The sequence below is a fragment of the Penaeus japonicus genome, unplaced genomic scaffold, assembly GCF_977035675.1.
Source record: "Penaeus japonicus unplaced genomic scaffold, GWHDUDI00000001_assembly GWHDUDI00000018, whole genome shotgun sequence".
NCBI lineage: Eukaryota > Metazoa > Arthropoda > Malacostraca > Decapoda > Penaeidae > Penaeus > Penaeus japonicus.
In genome coordinates this window covers 14,081,199-14,093,698 of record NW_028234420.1, presented here as the reverse complement: position 1 = coordinate 14,093,698, position 12,500 = coordinate 14,081,199, and the positions used below count along the sequence as shown (strand labels likewise).

Here is a 12,500-nt window from a genome sequence, read left to right as displayed (position 1 = left end):
CATCCCCATCACAACAATCATCCTCATCACCATCACCACCCCCACCATAACCACCACCACAACCACCATCATCCCCGCCATCACCATCACCATAACACCCCATCGCCCTCCCTTTCCGAAAGCAAAATCAAGCAACACGTCCACTTTCCTTCCAGGCTGTCATGGACGTGAAGGACTTCAACCCTCGGGACCTGCAAGTGAGGGCAGTTGACGACCGAATTGTGGTCGAGGGATCGTACCAGAAGGTGAGCATTGCAGACCTTTGAGGGATAGTTGTAAAAGGGGTTATATCATATGGTGTATATTGATGGTAGGTTCCGATGCTTGTTTTCGAGTGGGTTAATTTCTCAGAGAGAAAGATGCAGGCTTTGTCAATAGGTGAATCATAGAAAAATTACATTTTACAGTACAAAATAATATATCTATCTACCTATCTATTTATCTATCTATCTTTATATATATATATATATATATATATATATATATATATATATATACATATACATACATATCTATCCTGAGCTTATACTTTCTTTAATGATATCTATTAACCTATTTTTATGTAAAGAGTTCATCGTTGCCATGCTCACTCGCAGGTGTCTGAGGACGGAAGCTCCACCTCCAGCAAGTCCTTCTACAAGGAGTTCTCTTTGCCTCCGGCTGCTGACATCGACCAAGTGACCACTGCTTTGTCCAAGGATGGGGTTTTAACCATCAAAGCGCCAAAGAAGGTTAGCACATTGATGATACTGATAATTTGTTTGTGCGACAAATTAAGGATTGGAAGATTTAGATTCTAAAAATACGAATAATAAAATAGCAAGTCACTGAGAATGATTTTGATAATTCTGTGTGAGGTTAAAGCGTTCGTGCATCCTCATCTTTCGTTGTAATTCGTGTTATATTTTCTCTTCAATAAGCCTCCGTAAAATGATATTGACGACGTACTATCCTTTACACAACAGGAAGGCGCTGCAATTACCCCGGGACCCAAGGCGAGCAACTCGTCTTCCAGCGTCCAGCAATCATCATCCTTTTCACAGCAAAGTGACAACAACTCCACTTCCTCCTTCAAGAGTACTTCCTCCAGGACCGTTGTTCAGTCGTCTTCTAGCTTCGAAGGATCTTCTCTTGACGGTTTCGAGGGTCTGCCGAAGGAGATGCGGGAGAAACTGATGTTTAGTGACTCTGGCTTCGGCTCCACGAAGACCAGCACTTGCACGTCACCCGCCCCCAGCGAGGCCGGCTCTGAATCGTCACGCGTTTCCTCCACTATGGAATTCGACGTCAACAAAAAGGCAGCTCCTGTCCGATCCGAAGTAACTTTCAACGTGACCAGCCCGAGTCAGCCAACGCCGCAGCCGATGTACACACAGGGACCGCCGGGCATGCCTCAGCAACCACAGCAAGCTCCTCAACAGATGCCGCAGGGCCATCCCCAGCAAACGTTCCAGCAACCTCAACCGCAAATGTTCCAACAGCCTCAACCGCAGATGTTCCAGCAACCGAAGTTCCAACAACCTCCTCGGCAAATGTTCCAGCAGATGCCTCAACAGATGCCCCAGCAGATGCCTCAGCAGATGCCTCAACAGATGCAACAGCAAATGCCTCAGCAGATGCCCCAGCAGATGCCTCAACAGATGCAACAGCAGATGCCTCAGCAGATGCCCCAGCAGATGCCTCAGCAGCCATCTCAGACCATGTACCAGCAGGCCCGTCCATCTGCTCCCCAGCAGCCTCCGCAGCCAATGACGCAAGCCCCATCAGCTGGAACAGGATCCGGAAACCAGACGAGCGTGAGCATCACGGAGGAGAACGGCCGCCGCGTCATGACTTCTCAGACCTCCAACGTTGTCCAGGAGCAGGACGGGCTCATGGAACACCGCGAAACCGCCGCTGAAATCACCGACAAGGACAGCCAGGCCGCACGACGCGAAGCCTCCACCAAAATGTCTCGCCACGAGGAGGACCCGGAGGGCAAATTCAAGCGTTCCGAAGCAGCTGATGCCGCCGAAGTGAGCGAGTCGTGCATCCAGCATATGCCCGATGGCTCCGTTATGTCGGTGAAGAAGAGCTCCTCGTCGACATCGTCAGTCAAACAGTCCTTCAGCTCCTCCATGGGCGGCCCTGGGTTCCTCGAGTCGGGCAACTTCCCAACAGGATTCGGGGATCTAAAGAACCTTATGGGACGCGGCCACTCGCTCATGTCGCAAATGTCTACCGACTCCATGGGCTCGACGATGTCTGGCAGATCAGGTTTTAGTGATATGTCCAACTTCTCCCACTTCAGCGACGCCTCATCGAAATTCTCAGAAATGTCGAACTTCAGCAATATGTCTAATTTCTCCGACATGTCCCACTTATCCAATATGTCCAACTTCGGTAACATGCCCCCCATGGACTCCACATCTCGCATCAGCAAGTCCTTCTCCACCTCCTCCTCTTCATCGTCCGTTAATAAATCATTTTCCTCGAACTTCGGCGACAGGAATTTCTAAGGAGATCACCGGAGACGGGAGGCAGAGAGTGAAGGAAGAAAACGCCTCATCTCATCTTGTCACATCTGCACATGGTGGAGATCCATGACAGAGTGGGGTCGTCCGCCATTATGCTTCTGGTTAGGGAAATGCGACACTTTATTTTTTTTTTTGAATGCTGGTGCTGAGTTTATGTTCTTAGAGAATAAGTTGATATCAGTTATTATTTGAGGACTTAATTTATCAACGACTTTAAAGCACATATATATATCGAGATATTTTGTTGACTTTTAAGTGGAAAATCTATAAAGTTACAGGAACAAGATGTGTCTCCTGATTATCATAAAGGACTATCAACCAGTATTATTTTTATGAATTCCTGTGCGTATTTAATTGATAGTAACACATCATTTATTGTTGATATTCATGACATTTATATTTAAACCTACAGAAATCATTAGTGTTAAGCAATTATTGTAAGTAATATATTGACTCGTTTTATACACGTGTGAATTTCGAATAAAATGTACCACTCAGAAAATATTCAGTTGGAAATTTTATTCATACCTCGGCATCTTACTAAAAGCATTACACATCGTATTGTAAATATATTTTGAAAAAAAAGAAAAGAAAAAAGTATGTAGCAGTGACCAAACATATTTTCTTTAACGTTAAGCAATTTTAGTTTCTCGGATGTTTACGGCTGTATTTCATTATATATATATATATATATATATATATATTTACATATTTATTTTTTTTTATTTTTTTTTATTTTTTTATCAGCAAGGCAGTGACGTTGAAAAGTTCTCACGCGATAGTTTATAAAGTCATTAAATGAAGTTAATCTTTCCCGACAGAGAACGTCATAATAGAGTGATTAAGCATTGTGCATTAAAGTGACAATAACGGTGCATGAATAATAGGGATAGAAGATAACAGTAAAGAAACTGGTCAAAAGCTTTAATGCTTCAAATATTCAGTTGTTTACATTTATTCGTCGCATCTTGTGTAGTCCTCTTGACGATCTACTTATATCAGCTGTTTTAAGTACACAGTGCCAATTTACGCCAAATACGCCCACGGACACGGGCATTAGCGCGCGGTTAGAGAGAGAGGAACAGATGACATGTAAATACAATCATTAAAATACACTAAAGTATATGACACAACTTGAAAACACACCTCTTTTATGCTCCATTAGAAAATGTAAACAATACACTGGGTCAGCATCCGTCTTATAAATATGTTTCCTCTTCTATTTACTCAAGTGCATTTATATTCGAAGGAATTCTTTTAAAAAATGACAAAATCCGCTTGTCACGCGAACCTACGGGGTATGGCGCCCCATTTCAAAACCGGTCACATTTCTTTTGGAACTTGCTAGGCTACCGGTGAAACTAACACAGATAGGCTAATCTCATTAATTTATAAAATGGAAATGATTCTATTAATGCTGCATAGATAATAGTACAATGTAGAGAGCAAGAAAAAAAATTGACATCTAATATAGTCAATGTTACGATTTCAGACTACAAGGTAACAGAAAACGAGATTGTTTTATCTCTTTATTCTATTTTTCTTACTAAAAAAATTGATGGGACCTCACGAAATTACTCAGATACTGTATATTTCTTTGTAATTTACTGTGACAGCATACCAAATCATATCTTACCATGTGTTCACTACACTAATAATATATTTCTAAAGTTCTCTGTAAAGATTTCCGTATATTGTCAGTATTTAAAAAAAACAACAACAACAACAATTGGAATATGGAATAAAATAACTGAGAAGTGTGATTAGATTTATTAAGTTAGTGAATCTATTGAGTATGTGACCTACACATGCAGATTAAACAAGACTTATTTATGGCGCGCATTGAGAATAAAGGTGCAATTATTCTTAGAAAACTGCAGATACACAAAGCTCCTGAACATAACTTACAGGCATAATCTAACCACCATGTCAAATCTTGCGCAACATCATTTTGAACCTGATAAGAAAATCAAAATGTGAAAAAAAAAAAAAAAAAAGGAGATAAAAAAGATATAACAAAATTAAAATCACAAAAATAAATAGACAGTATAACACACTCTACAACAATCTCCCTCGACATTTTCTGGCCCCGCAGTAGCAGTACTTAGTTTTGCCCGGAACACTGCCCACTTCGTAGCTGTAATCCCAGGTGAGTTCAGTGCCCGCGCGGATGTTACTGATGGCGAAGAAAGCTACCCATGGGAACCTTAGGTCGTGAGTGTCAACAAAGACATTCTGGACGAAGACGTTTGGTTCGCATGAGTGCTGGAAGGGAATTTGGCTTGTTTCATTAAAGAGTACTAACTGTATTGCTAAATAAAATCATGAATTTAATCAAAGTATGAATTGTTGAGCTGAATGTATGTGAGTGCAAGTGTACCTAAAAGACAATGCTAAAGCACTAGTTTTTAATGCTATTTCCTTTATAAAAAGGATGTTTTACACACATGGTTATATGTCCTAATCACATAACTGTATACTCACATTCAAGAAACGTCCAATATTGCCTGTGTGTTTAGCGTCCATGATATACACAGCTTCGTCTTTACCGAAATATTCTCTCACGCTCTTGTTTGCTTTCATCTTTGGAGGTGTAGCCAACAACTGACTGGGAGCAAAGGTTTGAGGTCGGCGCTGCTTCTCATCTGAGAATTTGATAACAATTATGCTACATACATGTGAATATGTGAAAAAAATACACTGCCAACCCTTTATTCACATGGTATAATGAAATCATGAAATAAAGGCCATTAAACAAAGAAAGAAACACAACAGGTACGTCAAAATTACCAGCTTCATCTTCATCATCAAAATCATCAGCTGCTTCTTCAGCTCTTGAATCTTCCTTTGGTTCTGATTCCTTTGGCTTCTCAGGCTGCGATGACTTGGATGCTTCATCGTCTGACGCAGGAGCAGATCCTGATCCACTTCCATCTTTGCTCTCTGCAGCACAAAGAAATTGCACTTTTACATCTACATGTATATCTAAATACATGAAAAACAACTACACATGTTATTTGGATCTGTACAGAGAATATCTTTTGTTGAGAACGTCTCGAATGATAGTGAGTGCAATGTCAGTAAATACTATGTTCATTTTGAGTTGGTTCTTGAGTATGGACCTTGTGTGCAAAGAATGCTGCTATGTATGTGTGTGTTTTCTGCTTTAATGCATTTACAATTTTTTTCTTCAATTTCTTTGGATGATTTCTAATGGTTCTTCAATGCAAAAACCCTAGTTTTTTTTGTCTTCTTTGATGTTATGTGTTTGTAGTCCTTTGTAAGAGTTTTAAATCATCATGCTGTTGCCAAAATTAATCATGTATTATTTCCTCATGTCTATATTATTCAAAAAAACTGTCTAAAATATTAACAAGTCTATTAGCCACACACGATCACTTTTGGAGATACATTATCTACGCAACACCTTCAATAAAATTTCACCATCTGGAAATTGCTCAGTCAATACCTAAAGTATATATGCAGCTTTATTCTGTACACATCCTCAAGTCTCACACTACAAAATCCTTACCTTTTCCCTTCTTTAGGAAGTTATTGCGAGACGACCGTTCCTGAAGACGTGCCGACTTTTCTCTCTTGGTTAGTCCAACCTTTTTCATGTATGTTGGATGGCTGAAGTCACGATCATCCTTCGTGTCGTCTACTTCATTTTCACTATAGAAGCCATCGCTGTCGGTGGAATCTGAGCCAGCTGATTAGGAGAGGGAGGGAGAGAAATTAAGGCTTTTCATTAATAATACTTCTAGCATTTCCTTTCTTTTGGCTTCTGCATATCTTAAAAAAGACAGTATTGCTATCCTTAAGAGCCAAACGATAGTACTGTCAGATACTGAACATCACAGTATACAGAACATTTATACATTTCTATGATGTTGACAAAAATGGATTATCAATTTTTTTGTTTTTCCATTAGAGAAGCTTTCCTGTTCAAATGCATAAAAAAAGGAAATATAAATATCAACAATCACATCAAGTAAATATCAGTTTATCTGTTCAAAGGCAAAAATAATAGTATTATAAAAGACAATCACATGAAAACAACGTCAATAAAAATATCGGAAATAAGAGTCAAAATATGGATATGGTGTATAAGAAAAAAATAAACCGAGAAAAATGAAAAATATGCAATGCAAACATGCTTCAAATGGTAACTAAATATCAGAAATTAAAAATACAGTGTGAGTATTAATGCAATTACCTCCAGACATAATCACACAAAACTGATGTAAAATCACCATATATATGTATATAACCCCCTCCCCCTCCCCCGACATAACACTCTTTCATACTACCAATTGCACTTCCTTCTACGGAGAGCTTGCTATTTTCTTCCTCTATATTCTCTACTTCTTCCTCATATCCTTCTTTGGCATTTTCCATGACCTCAATATAATCCAATTCAGCATAGTAGTCATCTCCGCCCACTATCATCTTGCCTTCCTAATGGGAGGGGGAAGAAAAGGTTTAATACACATTTCTCATTATTGTAATGATTATATTCCTTGTGGTAGAAATTGTCATATGAACATTATATTTTTCATAAATAATTCTCAAAAATTTTGAAGGGATATAGAAAACAGGCTGTGAAATTCAAACCTCGTTAGCTATGGTCTCATTGAGCATTTTGCCCACATAAACACAGATGAAACCTCCTCTGGGAATGTCATGTAATGTTCGAACGCCCCAACCTCGACGCGCAGTCTTAAAGAGCTGCAACTTCAGTCTCAATGGGTGTTGCACGACGCGATTTAAGCACATGTTGCTGCACTTACACCTGTAAGGTTACTTTAGAATAATAATGAAGGAAGGAAAAAGATATTTACAAACAAAATACAGCAAAACACCAGCACAATTAAGAAAGTCTTAACAACATATACCAATTCTAATACTTGAGGGGATGGGACAAAATACTACTACTAATAATAAAACATACCTAGAATTACACTCATAAATACCACTTTGTACTTGTTCAGACAATCTGCGGTAATGATATCCCGTGTTGGGGTTCTCGGAGCGATCCAAAATCCGCGTTCCTTGGATTGTCAACTGCCAACAAGGGCACTTTGATTTGTCCTGAAATATAATATTGTATTGTTATTTGTTGATAATGATAGAATAAAAAACAAAATAAATCTACCATAAAATTGATAAAAGTTCCCCAATTCACATATCATTAACCCTCTCTCTCTCCAATCCATTCACACTCACTCACTCTCATTTTTTCGCATATGTTAGAACAATCTTCTCAAGCAAATCTCTTACCTGGCAGTCGTCTATACAGTCACAACAGACCAAGAATTTCGGATCTAGGTTCAGTGGCACGTGTTCCGTTGGAAGTCGGACATTGCTGTACACCAGAGTCTGAGGTGCGGTTTCGTCCAAAGAATTGACGCATGAGATCTGTACATTTTCTTCACCGATGGATACATCCTGAGAAATGGATATAAATTTTTTTGCTGTAAGAAGTCTATTTGCTTAATAAAAACAATAAAAATCATGATAATGACAAGAATAATATCAATTATGATAAAGAAACATAACAAAGACTATAAAATAACAACAAAGCTATATGAGGTAACAAATAAAGTACAACACAAAATTTAAATCACTCAAAAAAATAACCTGTGAGAAAATGTTACACTACAATGCAACTTTATTAATATGACAATTAAACAAATACACAAAATTCTCTTCTTGTCTCATTACCCTGTAACAAGAAAGTCTGACTTATATGTGAGATTTATATGTTAGAAGTTCCAAAAAATGAGACTATAAACCAATTAAATATTTTGCAAAAATTACAAGAACAAAATAATGTACACGTAAAATGTGGAAATCCATAAAATAAATAGGAAAAAGAACAATAAACAATATCTATAATCAATATCACTGATAAGTAACATTAATAAAAAAATGTTCTGGTACACAATGATCAATAATAATAACAATAGTAATAATAGAACAAAAAAAAAAAAAAAAAATCAGTACAAAACAAAAATATATCTTACAATACAAATATATTACATGGAGATATGACTTCACATACAAATGAATGAGATAAACAATAGCCTCACACATAACACTTGTCAGGCCATTCACAACTCACACATTTTAACTTACTTAAAAGGAACACTTACGTCAATGTTGACAATCTTTTTGAATGGCTCCCATTCGTGTGAGGTATCTACCACCAACTCGAAGGTGAAGCAGTCGATTTCAAGATTAGATTCGGTATCAAGAAGATAACGGAAGACCTCTTCTATAGATCGCAGCCTTCGACCACATGGTGCTACATAATAAACTTCATTGCGTCCCATTGTTCTACGACGCTGTTTCACAATATGTCTGTTTTAGAAAACATAGTTACTCTTTATTTATTCATTTTTTTGAAAGAATGTTGACATGCATGAAAATGTCAAAAAGTTGTTTATAGAAAATATAAATTTACATATTGAAATGTGTCAAGATTCAGATGAAAGTTGTGCTTCAGTGACAAAACTTCAAAGCTTGAATTCAACTTACCTAATGTTTATAAGACAATTAACAAATGTTCCATAAAGAAACTGACACAAACCCATTAGCTACAAATTCGAATATCAGAAAAGAAAAAGAAAGAAAGAAAGAAAGAAAGAAAGAAAAGAAAAATACTAACCTGTACCAACCAAACATCATAGGATATAAAAGAGGTGAGAATCCTTTGTAATCTGTCATGTTGTCACCCTTTGGGCCCAAACACTTATTTGAACAGATGTGTCTTGTGAACTTTATAGTTTTCTCTTGAAGAGTATGTTTCTGAAAATAAAATATATATATATATATATAAATATTTACTTACTTCAATCCTTGAGTCCTATTACACTTTTAGACATATAACATCTAAATGAGGATATATCAACACCAAAGTTAAAACTGAAAGATCAAATGCCTGTCTTTATATGAAAAGACAAGCCTGAATCTACAAAATGATTTAAACCAAACACCTTTTTTCCCATTTGACATTTGACATCTGAAAGCTGATATGAATAAAATAAACATTACACATCAGCTTGAAGATATTAAAAAAATATCTGTGAATTAATGTAAATACCAAATTAATTTCTTTTTCCATGTTTTGATCTATAATTGATTAGAATTCAAGTTTTCTTTCTTGTTGAGCTAACAGGTCAAAAACATGAAAGGTATTAGAGAAGATATGGCAGTTTGTCACCTTTTATATTGCTGATTACAAAATGAGGCTCATCTGGACATTCCTAGGCTAAGGGAGTGTAAATATAATGTAACCAATGTAAGGTGCAAGATAGGTGGAGGTAACTTACAGACAAAACCTAAGCCACGATGGTGAAACTCTCTCTCAAAAAAGAAAAAGAAAAAAGTTTCATAATATTTCACTTACTTTGGTGAAACCTTTAGATTCCTGCTCAATTCTTTGTTGGACTTCTCGAGGAGGAGTACCTGCCCGTGACATAGTACTCTTTCTTGCTACAGCTCGACGTTCTCCTGTTTCTAGAGTAAAAACAATGAGACATATTAAAAATCTGCCTCTCTTTTACTGACATTGCCTATTTTGTGATTTTACTATTCTCTATATCTTTATTCGTGAAAATTGTATGGAAGAAAAAAAAAAAAAAAACTGGACAAATAAACTAGTTCTAAAAGCTGGTACATGGCTTCCAGACCATGGTTAGTGGCAAGTGATAAGATGCACACAAAAGTTCTAGTTACAGTGCAGTTGATTAACAATTCTATATATATAGAAAGCTGGTAACAGTACAGACATATATATATATATATATATATATATATATATATATATATATATATATATATATATATATATATATATATACATATATATATAAATATATATATATATATATATATATAATATATATATTATATATATATATATATATATATATAATATATATAAATATATATATCTATATATCTATATATATATATATATATATATATATATATATATATATTATATATATATATGTGTGTGTGTGTGTGTGTGTGTGTGTGTGTGTGTGTGTGTGTGTGGTGTGTGTGTGTGTGTGTGTTGTGTGTGTGTGTGTATGTATGTACAAGAAAGAGAAAAAGAGAAAAGATTATATATATATATATACACACACACACAAATAGATGCATATATATATATATATATATATATATATATATATAGAGAGAGAGAGAGAGAGAGAGAGAGAGAGAGAGAGAGAGAGAGAGAGAGAGAGAGAGAGAGAGAGAAAAGAAGAGAAAGAGAGAGAGAGAAAAGAAGAGAAAGAGAGAGAGAGAAAAGAAGAGAAAGAGAGAGAGAGAAAAGTAGAGAAAGAGAGAGAGAGAAAAGAAGAGAGAGAGAGAGAAAAGTAGAGAAAGAGAGAGAGAAAAAGTAAGAGAAAGAGAGAGAGAAAAAGTAAGAGAAAGAGAGAGAGAAAAAGTAAGAGAAAGAGAGAGAGAAAAAGTAAGAGAAAGAGAGAGAGAAAAAGTAAGAGAAAGAGAGAGAGAAAAAGTAAGAAAAAGAGAGAGAGAAAAAGTAAGAGAAAAAAAGAGAGAGAAAGTAAGAGACAGAGAGAGAAAAAGTAAGAGAAAGAGAGAAAGAAAAAGGGAGGGAGGGAAAGGGAGAAGGGGAGAAGGGGGGAAGGGGAGAAGGGGGGAAGGGGGGAAGGGAGGAATTGGGAAAGGGGGAAGGGAGGGTGTGTGTGTGTGTGTGTTAGTAAACATGAAATACATATACAGAGAAATTATTTCTTATGCTAAGAATATTGGTGAGCCATCATATTATACTGCCTTGTTAAGAAAAGCAGTTGAGATAACAGCTGCTCTCAGTTACTCAGAAGGTGGTCTACTGTGCTAACTATCCTGGCATGGATTACAATATAAGGGTGAGTGAAGGCATGGAAGTTATAATGTTACTTTTCTCCATTATGTGAATGTTTGCAGTCTCCTATAACATGTGGCTTTTCCAATATATTGATCAATATTAGTAGAACTCAACACAAACTTGCTACAAACTTTCAAACAAGTCATTTAATAGGAAAATATATGACAGGCCATAAAGAATAAAACTTACAGGCAAAGTTCAATTAAAAGGAAAGCAATAAACACCTTGGTGTGTCAACACTTTGAATTTCTTTATTGCTTTCCTAAGCAGAGAAAAAAATCTAACATACAAAGCAAACTGAACTTACTCCCAAATCAAACTCCTGAAACCACAACTACTTCCTTTAGTAAAATAGGATATAATGATAACATTAATAATAGTAATAGTAATAGTAAATAAATAACAACCAAATTTACGTATAGAGCATTCCAACTTTTGGATTCTTTACCTGTCTTGTTGTTATCATAACCAATGAGTACAAGAGCCTCCTTACCAGGAGCTGTGGCCTCGGCATCTAAGCCCTGGCCAAATGTTCCATATTCCACAACTGCCTGAAAGTGCACAAAAGGACATCAATGTAACAAAATAACAAGATCCTTTACACAGCCTATTTGATGGTCTAGAAAGCACAGTGGTACTAATGCCTCACTGTTTTTTGTTGATAGAATTGCTTCTGAAAATAGGTTTTATAAGTTCCTTCACTGCACAGGCTATGAAATTGGTTCTGATGGTCAGATATTTCGTTAATTGCAAAAGTGATGTATTGCTGCTTTATAAACACATGTTTTAGAACTCCATTTCTTTTGATTATTCGCTTACATCTCATACAAAATGCATATCAAAAGAATCAGATACACAATCAAATATCCTATGACTTACTGTTCCAGGTACAGCCACTGTACGACGTCGTATAGTCTTCTGTGGCTGTTTTGTTTGTGCTTGACTGTTCATTTTCTTGTTGAAGAGCGGGCTGAGTCGAGTGGATCCCCTGTAAATCCATTCTGATCTTCCGTCCATTGGGAAATACATCTTCACTAGAGAACCATCTACCTCTTTCACCAGAGCTTTCCACCACC

At 36.6% G+C, this 12,500-nt stretch overlaps 2 protein-coding genes across 6 annotated transcripts in view; one reads left to right on the top strand and one right to left on the bottom strand.

The window, feature by feature from the left end:
• Nucleotides 1-3,024, top strand: part of LOC122257423 (uncharacterized) — a 43,650-nt gene extending 40,626 nt beyond the window's left edge. For all 4 annotated transcript variants that reach the window (XM_086546634.1, XM_043022701.2, XM_043022702.2 and 1 more), the window contains exons 4-6: nucleotides 156-245; nucleotides 597-731; nucleotides 966-3,024. In XM_086546634.1, coding sequence (XP_086402760.1) covers nucleotides 156-245; nucleotides 597-731; nucleotides 966-2,498 — 1,758 coding nt within the window. In that variant the 3' untranslated portion in view covers nucleotides 2,499-3,024. The remainder of the gene's footprint in view (nucleotides 1-155; nucleotides 246-596; nucleotides 732-965) is intronic.
• Nucleotides 3,025-4,271: 1,247 nt separating this feature from the next.
• egg (SET domain bifurcated histone lysine methyltransferase eggless) overlaps nucleotides 4,272-12,500 on the bottom strand; it is a 16,556-nt gene continuing 8,327 nt past the window's right edge. Inside the window, exons 11-23 of one of the 2 annotated variants that reach the window (XM_043022697.2) lie at nucleotides 12,304-12,500; nucleotides 11,873-11,975; nucleotides 9,931-10,040; nucleotides 9,190-9,329; nucleotides 8,675-8,882; nucleotides 7,800-7,967; nucleotides 7,471-7,610; nucleotides 7,134-7,311; nucleotides 6,830-6,977; nucleotides 6,049-6,228; nucleotides 5,307-5,459; nucleotides 5,001-5,161; nucleotides 4,272-4,781 (exon numbers count right to left, since the gene is read on the bottom strand). The exon at nucleotides 12,304-12,500 is cut by the window's right edge and continues 3 nt beyond it. In XM_043022697.2, the coding sequence (XP_042878631.1) occupies nucleotides 4,575-4,781; nucleotides 5,001-5,161; nucleotides 5,307-5,459; nucleotides 6,049-6,228; nucleotides 6,830-6,977; nucleotides 7,134-7,311; nucleotides 7,471-7,610; nucleotides 7,800-7,967; nucleotides 8,675-8,882; nucleotides 9,190-9,329; nucleotides 9,931-10,040; nucleotides 11,873-11,975; nucleotides 12,304-12,500 (2,093 nt within the window). In that variant the 3' untranslated portion in view covers nucleotides 4,272-4,574. The remainder of the gene's footprint in view (nucleotides 4,782-5,000; nucleotides 5,162-5,306; nucleotides 5,460-6,048; nucleotides 6,229-6,829; nucleotides 6,978-7,133; nucleotides 7,312-7,470; nucleotides 7,611-7,799; nucleotides 7,968-8,674; nucleotides 8,883-9,189; nucleotides 9,330-9,930; nucleotides 10,041-11,872; nucleotides 11,976-12,303) is intronic. The other variant, XM_043022699.2, reaches the window with a different exon arrangement.